Source organism: Xyrauchen texanus, chromosome 7 (assembly GCF_025860055.1).
Source record: "Xyrauchen texanus isolate HMW12.3.18 chromosome 7, RBS_HiC_50CHRs, whole genome shotgun sequence".
Taxonomy (NCBI): domain Eukaryota; kingdom Metazoa; phylum Chordata; class Actinopteri; order Cypriniformes; family Catostomidae; genus Xyrauchen; species Xyrauchen texanus.
In genome coordinates, this window is record NC_068282.1 from 35,510,540 (window position 1) to 35,525,223 (window position 14,684).

At 40.0% G+C, this 14,684-nt stretch overlaps 1 protein-coding gene across 1 annotated transcript in view; it reads left to right on the plus strand.

The window, feature by feature from the left end:
• Nucleotides 1–14,684, plus strand: part of LOC127646294 (protein unc-80 homolog) — a 123,486-nt gene that overhangs the window by 53,113 nt on the left and 55,689 nt on the right. The window contains exons 22-25 of the mRNA XM_052129823.1: nucleotides 49–221; nucleotides 1,975–2,187; nucleotides 2,300–2,435; nucleotides 3,409–3,542. Coding sequence (XP_051985783.1) covers nucleotides 49–221; nucleotides 1,975–2,187; nucleotides 2,300–2,435; nucleotides 3,409–3,542 — 656 coding nt within the window. The remainder of the gene's footprint in view (nucleotides 1–48; nucleotides 222–1,974; nucleotides 2,188–2,299; nucleotides 2,436–3,408; nucleotides 3,543–14,684) is intronic.

Genomic DNA, 14,684 nt, shown 5'->3' on the forward strand with positions numbered 1-14,684 from the left:
TTTAAACTTCCTCTGCCTTACACTGACATAATTTGTATACATTCGCAGGTTGCCATGGATTCCAGGAGCGCTTGGCTGCCAGTCAGGAGGCCATGAAGAATAAGAACATAGTGAATCTAGGTGCAATCAGACAGGGCATGAAGAGGTTTCAGTTCCTGTTGAACTGCTGTGAGCCAGGAACCATACCAGATGCTTCGATTTTAGCTGCGGCACTTGACCTGGTTAGCTCTATTTTCTTCTCTTTATATAAAAATGTTTGTCACACTTTTGATGCAAAGTAGTTAGAGAGAAACAATTATTGCAACTCGTTACCTTAATTTCTTTAAGTGGAAACCCTTTAAATTATGGTCTGTGGGAAGGACCAGGAATGTGTAATAAAGTTTATGCTTAAGATGTAAAAGTCCATGGATACATGCATAGTCATATGTGGTACCATTTGAAAGCTTAGAATCCAAACTTTTCACATAACATTTCCCATTACTTTTGCATTTATTTTACATAAAATAAAAAAATTAAAACCTCTGCATTGCAAATAAGCACCACCCTGTGGTAATGATGTAGCAGTATGAATATACATTTATATCCAATACACCTAAGATAGCCACATCATATATCAAATAACAGCTCTCATTCTCAGGAATGCAACTGTGTTTTTAGTAGATTTTTTTAGTAGAGCTGTTAGAATTAACGTGTTAACGCATGCGATTAATTAAAAAAGTTGAACACATAAATTTTTCTTAATCACGATTAACACATTTACCGTTAATACAGCATAAACATTGGTATGAAGGGCGGAACCTTTGCGATGTGTTCGCCCGGAGTCATTACACTGACGCAGACTCCACAGGGCCAGAGCCCTTCTACCAAGAGAGCCTACAAGCTTAACATAAAATAGCCTAGCATGGCGGTCCCATAGACATTCTATGGGCGGAACTGTCTTAACAAGCTAGTTGACCGTTATGCTCTCTCCTATGTGAGGATGTAATCTTTAAGGTTGTTAAGTATATATATTGTCAAATTTCAGCACTTTTAAAATCTGTGATTAATTGCATTTAACTACAAAAAATATGCAATTTATCGCTATTAAAGATTTTAATCGACTGACTGCGCTATTTTTTAGCCATAACACAACAGTTCTCATGATAATCAAAACAATCACAAAGTGTTATGATCTCTTTAAGACAACAAAGACAAATGGCTCATGTCTGTTCTGATCAAGTAGCCATAAACTCTATATCAATTCTTACCTTACAGCCATTTTGTACTTCATTTTGTAGATTGCTTGAGTAAATAATGTCCTGAACAAAAATATGCAGTAGAGCAGAAAAACACAATAAACAAATCCTCTGCAAAATATGTTCTTGACTAGTGATGATGAAATATTATACATGAGGATGTCATTTGAAGATATTTGACAGAACATTGGGAAAGACGCGTGGAATCTCAAAATAGATTGAATGCTTACGGACAAGCAAATAGTGAGTGCTCAGCTGAGTGCTCAGCATTATAGCAGCACCTGCATCTCAGATCTGTATATTGTGATGGAAGTTGATAGAGGAAAATGTCTTTTTCCTAGTATTTGTTACCATCTAGTGGATTTTTGCAGGGACATGGAGCAACTATAGCCTAAATCACAGGCTTTCAAAGACAGGATAAAAACAATTATGTATGTTGTTTATTAATTATTGGAATCTTTTTGGGAAATTTGAGGGTTTTTTCTGTAAAATTAGACCAATATTTTGCAATTAGTTTACTGTATGTGTGTAAGGTGAGCTTTTAAATTTGAGTGTGAAAATGTGATGGCTGATTGTCAAGATTGGCATTAAATCAAGATGGACTTAAAATGTTTTGTGAAAAAAACAAGGAATTTAATATTCTCTTGTTAAATATTCTAAACACTTGCAAACAATTGATAAGAAAACTTGCTTATTTTATTATTTTTCATTTCCATTCTTCAATAAATATCTTCACCAGGAAGCCCCTGTGGTTGCAAGGGCCTCGCTTTTCCTGGAGTGTGCCCGTTTCGTGCATCGATGTAACCGTGGGAACTGGCCAGAGTGGATGAAGGGTCACCATGTTAACATTACTAAGAGAGGGTTGTCCAGAGGCCGATCACCTGTAGCAGGAAACAAAAGGAACACCAAACTCCAGTGGAATGCAGCCAAACACTTTTACCAGTGGGGAGACGTGAGTCATATTATGCTTAAAGATATGGAAAGCTACAGAAAACATTTGTACATTATTTTTTTAAAGTTCACTGTGGTGTTTGCCTGTGTCTGACGTATGTATACTCCAAAAGGCAATAGGCACTCGTCTGAGTGAAATTTGCCACTCAGACAGTGAGAGTCCAGCCAACATCTTGGGTTTTATCTATGATGAAGAGAGCAAGAGGCGAGTGAGAAAGGAAGATGAAGATGAAGATTATCTGGATGACAGTAAGAGTGAAAATGACATCATAAAAGGTGCACTCAGTGATTCCTGAGAAACACTGTTGATATTCGAACTCAACTGCCAAAACAAACACACCCCTCCCTTCAGTGCTCCTTTGAAAGCTGTGCCCCCCACCAAAGAGGGTGCTACCAAACATGTTTTTAAATCTACGTGGCTTTAAATCCCTTTGCAAATATTGTGTGGACAAATAACATTAGACGATTAGAGTGAACAACAACACAGCAATTAATGTAAATAATGTTAGCTATGTAGTGGGTTAGCAAACCTTTGCTACAGTAAGTTGCTGCTGCTAAGATAACTTGCAGAGTAGACAAGAGGGTTTTATGCACACCAACTCCAGACTCTCACAATGCTACTAAATCTAACATCAGAACTACAGCATATATGGGTTCTGTGAAACATAGCAAAATGTATTTTACTTTACTCCGTCTTCAAGCCTTTAACCTCTCGGAGGTCTCTCCACGGCTGAAAAGCCTCGCCGATGTAGATGCGGCTCCTAGCTCTCGACTTCTCATAATCCTTCTTCTAGGTTTATATTTTTCTGACGTTTTTCTCTTGGTATTTTTGCCATTTGTCCTCCTTGGAGTTTAGAAAGTTCGCCATATTTGCCATCGCTCTTCTAATGAATTTCCCTCTCATTCTGCCACCACCCTCCATCCTTTGAACACGGAAGAACCACCCCCTGTTGCTGATTGGCTGGAGTAGTGTTGTGTGGATTGGTTTGATCCACTTTGTTTTTGTCCCATTTACAGAGCCAGGGCTGTGTACAAATACTAGATTTTTTTTCAGCCCACCCACAGAATGTAAATCTATCAGACTGTGAGGAGATATTTGCAGAATTTGACAAAAAGTGTATTGGATTAGAATTAATGAGTGCATCTTTAATTCAGATGAAACAAACAGATGATGGACCTTTCATATGGCTGATTAATTTTTTTGGAATGATTCTTTCAACAGACACAGTCAACCCTACAAAGTGCAGCTGTCCCTTCGCTCTTAAGATGTCAGCTTGTCAGCTGCTTTTGGAGATCACCACTTTCCTGCGAGAGACCTTTCCCTGTCTCCCCAGACCTCGAACAGAGCCCCTAGTGGTCAGTATCAGTACCACTTTCATCTGGTCTCTTCCTCACACCAGATTAATTTGAGCTACACCATCAGCAATTCATCTAGATTTATAAAATTATTATAAATAATAATTTTTATGAATCCATATAGATGAATTACTGATGGTGTCACTCAAATAATTTTTTAGCTAGAGTGTGTGTATGGGTGATGATTGAACGGTTAGCAGATCCAGAGGTTGCATGAATTGCATGAGTAAAGTATGCTGAAAGGAAATAGAATTGAAGAAAAGGAGAGAAAAGACCTCAAAAGGGCCTCAGGGAAAGTAGACTAGGAGAGAGAGGTGAGTGAGTATTTTGAGGGAGGAGAGAGATTCCAAGCATTGTCCAACAGGTGATCAGATTGCAAGCCTAAAGTGTCTGTTGTCTATTTCACATTGTGAGAGCAGAATAAAAAAGGATCCTACATCAAAGAGTGTAAAGGTATTAATTAGTGATATCAATTTAACACACTAATTTAGTATGTTTAATTATATAATTAATATTGCATAAAAACAAATTAACGCAATTAATCATGCCTCCTGACCCATACATAAATACCGTAATAAAAGTATTTTCCTACCTTTGGAGCAATTCAAGATTAGAGTACATGTAACTGAAATCTGTGAACAAGATTTCAAGATGGCAGTGTATGTTGTGTTCTTCATATTGCAATGGCTGAATTAACAGAAAAAGGCAAGTACGCACAACACAGCAGTTTAACAATGGATGACTGAAGCGCAAGCTCATCAAATAATTAACTACTTAGTTGCATGTGCATTTACACCTTTTTTGAATGTGTTCAAAATCCGTTCCTGACCACCTCCAAATGTGGTTTCAGTGATCCGATCACGATCCATTCACAATGCGTCTTGGGTGCATTTACACCTGTCATTTAATGTGGTAAAGTGCAATCCGATAGCGATCCTATCACCGAAAATGCATTTTAATGCTAGTGTAAATAGGGCCGCAGACTTGTTAATTGGATGACAGTGTGATCAGCCACAAGCACTTTGAAACTGATATTTTCAAATCTAATCTGGGACACTTTCATATGTGGAAATAAATCGGACACGTATCTGATTTATTTGATGCGCCTTCAGTGTGAACAGCCAGGTCAGATTTAATGTGATTTTTTTTTACATCTATTTAAAGGCTAGGTTTATTGGGCAGAAATTTTCTGATTTTTCTATCTACCTATCTGACTCAAATTCGTTTAGGTTTTTGTAGTCTGAACAGGACAAATCCACATAAAAGCCTGATACAAGCTGTATTCATAGGGGGTTTGAAATCTGATTAAAATGTTTTTTTTCTTAATGAGTCAATCTGAATGGTCAGTTTGAATTTCATGTGGGTTTAAGTTTGAATTTCAAGTTTTTTTTGTTGTTGTTTTTTTCATCATTTGTTGTGCATGACGGGTTGTTACGTTTTTGGTTTTGCGACTAGAAGACATAAACAGCTCCAACTGCCCCAACCGCCAGAAGGCGTTGAGGCAAAACAATAATTAAACAAAATAGCATCACAAGATAAGAGACATCAGGATCCAAATTATATTTTAAAAGATAGTTTATTCTTTTAAAAGAGGTTTGTTCACAAAAATATCACGACAGCTACCTCGCAATAGGAACAAAAACCTAACTCACACAGAAAACACATGGCCTATTTATACCCCCCTGTCCTCAAAGTCGCTTCTTCCGTAATTTTCCACTCATCCCAGTAAAACCAGATTTAGCTGGTTTTAGAAATACAAATGGCTCTTCTAAGCCCCCTGGGTTTTACTGTCCTTACATCTGGGAGGTCATCAAAAGGCCATATAAACGCTATCTGAAGACAGTGGCCCCCCTGGGCTTTACTGAGTTTCACACCTGTGAAACTCAACAAAGGCTTTTTTCTGACCATCTGTTGCCAGGTGAATAGGAAAATACCAGATGAGAGAAACACATGATTGAATCGAAAGAAAATCCACATAATGTCTTAAGAAAGTAAATAAGAAAGTAAAATATAAATTTTCCACAACAATCCCTCCTCTTTATCATTCTCTGATAAATGATTTGGTTTCATTAACATTAGTTTTGACTAAAAATAAAATAAAATATAACAAAAAAAAAGGGAAAAAAATAAAATAAAAAAATAAGAATAAAACATTACTGTTTATTTATTTAATTAAATTTCTTAAAAGGGACAATACATATTAATGAACATTTTCACAAATGTAAATATTTCAGATTATAGCCTTAGGCTAATTTCCATCTGCAGACCCTCAGGCAGGTTGATGTTACACACAGAAATTAATAAATACATACCAATACACTATACGCAGACTATATACAGAAAAACAAGGACAAGAGCAGTGATCACAACATGTTAGAACAGACAGTAACAACAATAGTGGACAACAAAAAACATATAGAATCATCTCAACATCAAACCCATAAATGGTTACAATCATTTCAAGTCTTTACATCACAGTTATACTCTTCATGTCTGATTTTTGTATACCTGATCACTCTACTTGAACATTCTCATAATCATCACATTTGTGTGTCTCATCTTTTGGATAAACGGTCAGTTTTACTGCTTGTATGGACGTCCCAGCCCTGACCAATCTCTGTACTGAGTTGGAAATACATCTCATAATGCATGGCAAGCAGAACAGAATCAGAATTCCTAACACTACAATTGGCAAAACAGTTTGAGTCTGAATGTGTACCACGGTCTCGAACGATCCATCTTGTCTAGTGATTGCAGCTCTTTGCAATGATCAATGTCTCTGGTTGTGGCTGCATAAATAGCTTTATTCTGTACACCGGCCTTATCACTCCTCCTGAGTGACCTTGCTCTTGCACCTGGTGTTTGGGCTCGATCTTGGAACTTGTTGTTGAACTTGTTGTTGTTGTTGCTGAGGCTCCTCCTCCTGTTGCCCTTCTGATATGGGCGGAACTCTCCTGCAGTGGCTGGCGTGCACCTACGTAGCTCTCTCTCCGACCTTCACCACCGTGTGTGTTGTCAGCAAGACTTGGTACGGTCCTCGCCAACGTTTTGCCCTCCAGTTCTTCCCTCTCAGGTCACGAATTACCACGTAATCCCCCGGCCTGATCTTATGCAGAAACATCTCACCAACTCTTCCCTGGGAAACTTTGACCTGCACAGAAATGTTGGATAACAGACACGACATTTCTTTGCAGTAATTTAACATCTAATTTTCACACACATCCATTGATGGAATCCTGCGTTTTCCCCCCTCTATTCCCATGAATGGTGGTCTACCAAAGAGAATTTCGAATGGGCTCAAATTTGTTTTTACTCTCGTTCTCATTCTCATGTACATTAACACAGTTGGGAGTGCTTTCACCCATGAGAGTCCGGTTTCCTCACAACACTTTGCCAATTTGTTCTTTACCGTTTGTTCTCACGCTCCACAGCGCCTCCGCTGGCGGCTCGATAGGCACAATGTGTTCTCATATCAATTCCTAAGAACTGACCCACCTGCTTTATTGCCTCATTGACAAAATGTGTTCCGTTGTCAGAACTTTTTCTTGGAATTCCCCATCTCGGAACAATCTCGGTCAGCAGAGCCTTGGCTACTGCTGCCGCATCTTGTTTCGAGGTTGGGAAAGTCTCGACCCATTTGGACCACATGTCAACCATTACCAGGCAATATTTCTGCTTCCCACAAGGGGTTAATTCAATGAAATCCATCATTGAGTACTCGAATGGCCCTTGTGGGGCTTGCTGGGATACCAGCTGTGTTTTAATGCCTCGTGCCACATTGTGTGTATTACAAATAACACATCTTTTGCAAAAAATTCTAAATTCTCAGCGAATATTGTGAAGCCCTTGGTAAACCACAATTCTTTCATTTGTGCAATCATTCCCCCTTTTGACACATGATCTAAACCATGCGTCAATTTAGCATAATGTTGAAAGAAATGTTTGGGTAAACCCGGGCGTTCCATTAACTGATGTCCACACTCCATCTACAAGGCTGCAGCCTGACGCCTTCCAGGTGTTTTTCTCAGCTCCTGTGGAAAAAGACTGCATGCTCTGGAAACAAGGAGAAATGTCGAAGTTAATGTCAACTTGTGCGCAAGGGGCGCTTTTACTAGTATCTTTAGTCTGATCCGCTGCCGCTGCTTTTGCAGCCATATCAGCTCTGCTGTTTCCTGTTGAAATGAAACCTTTATCGTTAGTATGCGCTGAAAATCGCAATTTTGTCTGGCAACAGAATGGCCTCGAGGAGGTCCGATACTAGAGATGCGTTTAGTATCGGGCGCTGTAGTAGTTTTTCATGCCAATTTTAGTGGTTTCTAGTGCCAATTTTGTGAAAAATCACTCAGCAACTTTGGGGTTTTGATTTCAGAAGAATAGACTTTATTATCACACAATAAAGCCGAGTTGCCTACGGTGAAACCACAGTACCAACAACAACTGAAGCATGTCTGGTTTGGTTTTACTTAAATACATCTCCTCATACAAGGTGGGGCTTACATGTATTATCGATCATGCTCTTCATTGACTCTGGTCTGACCATATTAAGAAGTAACAAAGTCCTTTGGAAGAGATCAATTCTCCCCCCTAAGTAATGCTATTTATGTTTCTGCACACACAGTCAAATAGTCAAACATATGTGAGCACATATTCATCACGTCACAGGCCTTTACATACAGTAAACTGCATGTTTGCCCCTCAGACATAACTGTGGTATAAATCAACAATGTTTTCATTGATTATTCCTGATTAACTTGATAAAAATATACTACAGCGCCCATCTGATTTCAAATATTTTCTGTGCTTTCACAAAGCACCAAAGTCATGCGTGACTCCAAAAGCATAACGCGAGTCTGTGTAAATCGTCACACATTTATCCGTCATCAGTTTACATGCTTCAGTCAGCGCGACCAGTTCAGCTGCCTGCGCAGAATAATGTGATGGTAATTTGCCAGACATCAGAGTTTCAAATTCAGTCGTTACTGCATAACCAACTTTATTCTGTCCCGTTTGTTGATTTTTTTTTTATTTATTTTTTTTTTTTACAGGGAGAATTGGTGTGCGTACTGATGAATCATTGCATGGTATAATTATTCCCTCCTTCAACACAGAATCAAATACTGGCATTATGCCCTGCAATGCCTCACGTTTGAGGGGATATTGCGCCTGACACGGTTTGTAATCAGATTTTGGTGTGACTACAACCGGCTCGCATCCCTTTATCAAACCCACATCGTACTTGTGTTTTGCCCACAATTTTTAAGGTATCTCTGCCAGAGAAATATAAATTTCTGACGCAGAAATATCCCCCACCCCCTGTTTTGTCACATCATTGTTCACAATAGCAGTTACAGTTCTCAAAACCCGCTCATTAAAATCACAGTTTGATTTAAATGTTCTAACACTTTTGCTCTGTGCTATGTCTGGATCAATTTTAACCCAGTCTGTAGCCTGCAAACAGTCATTCACAAAAAGCCCCAATTCTGCCCACTGCTTATTCGTGCTCTTGGTCACAGATAAATGAGGAACACTGTGTCCTGCCATTAAATAACACTGCAATTGTTTTTCATTCAAACACACATACAACGCACACACATTTTCTGTCCAGAAAATCTTGTCAAATTTCTCACTTTCATTCTTCACTCCACTAAACCAAGTTTCTTCATAGTGTGAATCACGCTCGTTTACGACATGTGACGTACAATGCATTCTATCAGGCTTCATAAACTCTGTGTTGACTGGTGTTATTCGATCTTTAGCCAATTTCAAAATCATCTCTGCCCAATCAACATCTTTTATTTGCCATTCGTAAGCCCACTGTGGCTCAAATTTAGAGCATGTAATTTGTGGCGCTTCCTCAATGCTGATTCCCGAGAAATCAGCACAGAGGATCAAATTTAATTCACACATTAAATCTCTGGCCATTAGAGGCACGGGACAATTGGCCGACCAGAGAAACTTGTGTTTCAGAGTTCGACCTCCCTCCGTCTCACACTCTAAGGGCTCGGTGAATTGTTCAGAGATCATATGGCCCGAAGCCAAAGTGCTATCATACACGTTTCCTGTCATTTTCGGCACACATGTGTAGCGAATCAGCTCTATATTCTTCCACCATTAGGTAGCGAATCAGCTCTATGAAATATTAATAATCAATCATAACTTGTTATAATCAATTATGAATATTTGGATCAGTTAATCGGGTTAACTTGATGTAGCTACATTAACATTACAACCAAATACTCGGTTCATCCCGTGAACACTCAATTTTGGTTATTAATTAATTAATTAATAGAAATGTACATTTCGGGGCAAGGGAAATGTCTTTCTTACTAAGTATTAAGAGCAAGTAGTCAAAATCTATGATTAGTGACTTTAGATATGAGCTTGAGACACAGACAACTTTACATGTGACATGAACAAGACTTTATTAACTAGACTAAACATTTAAACTACTCTAACATACATATACATACATGCATACAGTTTACCAAGGGAAAGAGGGCTGAAGCAGAATACAGGAAGGCAGGAAGTTATAGCATTGTTTGAAGTTCAGCAGATCAACAGCCTGAGCAAACCATCATATTAGTTCTGACACACCCTTTTTAGAAAGGGGTTAAGGATACTTAATGTATCAAATAATGAGACTAAGTTTGATACTTGCATGTCCCATTTGAAATAAACTGTCCTGATGCAATTTGTTGAGGCTCCAGTTGATCTTTGATGTTGTCTTGATGAGAGAGAGAGAACCAGTGGGAGTCAGAGACAAGGCCGTAGCCTGGCGCATGCTTGGGAGTCCTTGGGGCCTCTAGTTTGGCATCATTCAGCGAGAGAGTGAGAGAGCACAAGGCTCAGAGAACCAGAAAGCAAGAGATAAGCTGACAAGAGATAGGAGAGAGAGAGAGAGAGAGGAAGTGGGCTCAGCAATTTTATACCCTCAGGAAACAGGTCCCACCTCTCATTGGCTCGACCAATAAGAAGGGTTTGAGTTCTAGGCGGAATTTGGTTTATTGCTCTTTGTTGTAAAATTGCCCATTGCATGTGCAAGAAAGAAAATAGGAAACATACTTGTAATACTAATATGTTGTTGTTATCGACATATCATGTACACAGTCATTTCAATCTTCAGAATACCAAGTTATAGAGACCAAATATGCCACACATATGATTTTGGTTAACCATAGTATGCAAAGTCTGAAACATTAACCCATTAGTTTGCAAGAAAACATAGATCAAGCACATTTAAGGGAAAATGTGAGATGGCACATTAGATACATGTCAATATTTATCACATGGATATATAGAATATATATATAGGATTAACAGGGTTCATTTCTCTTTCTCAGTAAGAGAATGAAGTGAGGGTCAGCACTTCTCTGAACATTCCTTTGGAGGTCGTAAAAGTCTCCCTTACTCTGGGCATGAGAGAGTTCCTTTGTCAAAGCTCATTTGCATGTTTATGACAGTAAGAGATTTTGGGCTGAATGACTCAAAAGATAGTAAAACATCGCGTAATATCATTCTACAGAGATCTTATATTCGAATTCAGCTTGGACAAATCGTAAGGTTTAATTTGATACCAAGAAACATGTGTTTAGTACACTTAGAAAGGGAATATACACTGAGGCTATTAAATATGAGGCCTCAGAGTTTAAAACACACAACGAAACAGTTCTAACGAGTTTGATATACCTCAGAAATACACAACATACAGGGATTACACGTATTTCATTAGCAATATGCAGTTCTGTGTTTAACTGAAAAACACACACACATTTTTACGTTCAAAGTTTCCCCTTCCTGTCCACACGATAAGCACGTGGTGAGCATGCGGATGTCACATGCGGTTCTCTGTCAATAGTTCATTGTCTGTTTGTCAATACATTTATTGTGCTTGTGGAGACTGGTTGGCGCTATTTCAGTAATTAGGGAGTTTTTAACAGTAAGTTCTTGTTTGTTCGTGAATCTGTTAAGGCCACTGATCCTCCGCCATACCTTACAGTCCCCTTTTTAGCCAGGTGGTGTCCCTGTTGGAGACATCATCGGATCGACAATCATCACAGTGGCGGATGGCAGGTGAATCATGAGGGTTTTGTAGCAGGTGGTTGTTCCACGGTGGGTGATGTAGACAGTAGCCACATCCAGGTCTCTGCAGCAGGTGCAGAGGCAGCAGGTGCCTTGACAGTGTGTCACCTGTCATTATGAAGTCAGTTCTTTTGAGGCAGGTGCTTGTTTGTGGCTGCAGGGAGTGGTTATGGGCATTGTGTAGTGTGGAGAGAGTTTCAGACTGACCTAGTACTGGTAGCAAAAGGGCAGCAGGTGGCCGTTCAGCCCTTGGTTCGGCACCTAGTCACCAGGTGTCTGAAGTCTGCAGTGTTACTCTGCTCTGGCAGCAGTGCTGACTTGAGCTTGCCTGAGTGGTGTTGGGCAAGAGTCAGAGGTTTGTTCTTCCCAGTACTCCTCAGGGGAGTTCTGTTCCAGGAGCTCTTTTGCTAGTGCTAGCAGCTCTTGTAACTCAGTAACAGGCATTTCTAGCTGTCTTTGTGCAGCCTCTGTTTGGCACCTGTTTGAAAGGTGTACAGGAGGATGTTGTTGTAGACTGCTGTGGGACGTCCTGTGGTGTTTGCTGGGTGAGGCCTTGTGTTTGTTAAAGGCCTTCTGTGTCAGGTCACGCAGTTGTTGGATAGGCATTGTGTGGGGGCAGGCCATAATGCCTAAATGGTGACTTACCATAGGATGGAGGTTTCGGAGGAAAAGGCACTTGAAGCTGGTGTCCTCCTCCATCCCAGGTTTGTTGCGAGCTCCGAGTAAGCTCGTCTGAGTCTGTGGTAGTAAACATAGGGAGATTCATGCCGACCCTGTTTGGTGTCTAGGGCAGCGATCAGTCCGTTTTTAGACTCTGAGAATTCCCTTATGATGGCTTGTTTCAGCTGCTGGTAGTTAGACTGGATGTTTTCTGGCTGTCGAGCCAGAAAGCGTCGCAACTCTGGGCTGGATGTGATCCAGATCAGATGAAGTCTATCTTGATGGTTCACACTCATCAAAGACTGCAGGTGAAAGTCAATGTCTCGCAGGTAAGCGTGGACGTCGTGGTCTCCTGCAAGCTCTGGTGTAAATGCAGGGATATGTCTGGCCATTCGGTTGAGGTCTTTGAGTGTCGCTACACGTGTTGTTTCAAGATTCGTCTGAATCAATCCTTTTCCTTCCGCGGCTGCAGAAGCTTTAAGGAAACTGTCCGATGACGTGTTAAGCATAGGGGTTTGTCTCCCCTTTGTAAATCTGTGCTTGGCTGGGGAGGTTTCTCTGCTGATTGCAAGTGGGGGAGTGAGATGTCTCTCCTGCTGTGGTTCCTTTTGCAGCAGGTAAGAGTGTCTCAGTTCTCGTTGGACCATGTCAAGTTCATCTTTGGTGTTTTCCAGCTGCTGAGTCAGCACTTTAACTTCAGCTCTGGACACATTCAGTTGACCTTCACAGGCCATGATTCTGGCATCTTTGTCCAAGAGTTCAGAATTTGCTGTTTTTAACAGTGAATCTTTGTGAAAAAGTACCTTTTCCAGGTGCTCTCTGGCGGTCTTTTCCAACTGCTCTTGTTTTTTAGCAGCTGTCAGAGCCGTTTGAAGTCTGTGGATTACCTCCTGTGACTCCCTTCTGCCAGGGTCCTTGTGTCTGTCCTGAGCCTCCATCTCTAGCTGGTCTATGCGGTTTTTAGCATGTGTCAGCTCCGTTTGGGACTCAGTGATCTGGCGTTGGAGGTTGTTTACCTCCTGTTTCAAACCTGTGAAGTTGTGGGCCAGGACGATAACCTCAGTCAGATATTTGTGCTCATACCTCTGGTTTGAGTCGTCTGTCATTAGTTCTTTTCCCTCGTTTTCCAGTTGCTTTTTGTTCTGTTGCTGAAGGTCGTCAGCAGCCATGGATAAAAGGGTGTTCCTCAAAACACCTAGCCAGTCCTTTTGGCCTGCCATCTGGGCAGTTAGGCTAAGCATCTGCAACATTTTGGCACACTTCTGGTGAGAGTAAGGGCAAGAGACTAATGCAAGATCAAACAGAATTTGGAGCTAAAGGCAAAGTGAGACAGCAAGGTGTATAATGTACAGCTAGGTTTTGCTAGGTGTGGTTAACAATTGAAATGTGTTCCTGATTATTACTATCTTAGCTGCAAATAGCAGGATGCTCAGATTTGTGTGGATCTGAGTGGCTTTGCTAAAAGAGCGTAAGCCTAGATTTAATAAATGACTTAAGATGTTTCTTTGGGTCAGATTATTTATCAGCACTTACTTTTAGCATACAACAGGCTTGATCTTTGAACACATGAAGAGGAGAAAGAAAGAGGAAGAAAAGAGCTTTCCTATTAGATTGTGTCTATTAGTGGTGCTCAAAATTATGCCATAGAAATCGTCTAGATTACTAGTGTAGCTGGCTCATAAAATTTAAGCAACTTGTTGCAAATAAACACAAAATCGAGAAGAAAAGTATGTCTAGTTACTTCTGCAGTTTTATGGGGAAATAAACTACACTAGACCAAGAGGGTTAAATGGGAAAATGAATAGCTGACTTCTATTATTAGTAAAAATAATAAAAAGACTTGAAGAAGTGATTAAAATAGCAGAATAACCTTGTATTGGGAATAATCAATAGCACTTATGATCAACAATTAGATTTGCTTTGGGCATCATTCTATAGTTGGTCACAGCTGTTGCGTGTTCAAGACCACACAATGTGTTTGTCCCTCTATAAAATTTAGTCAACGTGCCATTGAAAGTTCCCAATAACTATAAAAATTATTCTCTATCTAAACAGTTTACATGTAATCAAGTTTTTAGATTTAATTAACAAAGTAACTGCAAATTTAGCTGAACAGCGTTCAGTAAGGGATGCACCTGAAAGGTGCAGGTGAAGTTAGATGAGAAGAATTAAAGTTAAGGAAAGAGAAAGTGAGAATTCAGAAACCAGAAATGGGGTTAAAGGAAAATGGTTTAGATCACTTCACTCTGCATGCACACAAGCTGTAGATAAAGGCTTCATGTAAATTATGCTAGCAGCTAACTGTTGAAGCTATTAGTTAGCTTAGCCTAAGCTAAGGGGCTGCTAAGTTGGGTTAGCTTAGCCACCTAGGCTGGTTTGTTTACAAAATGGCGTCGGAAGGAA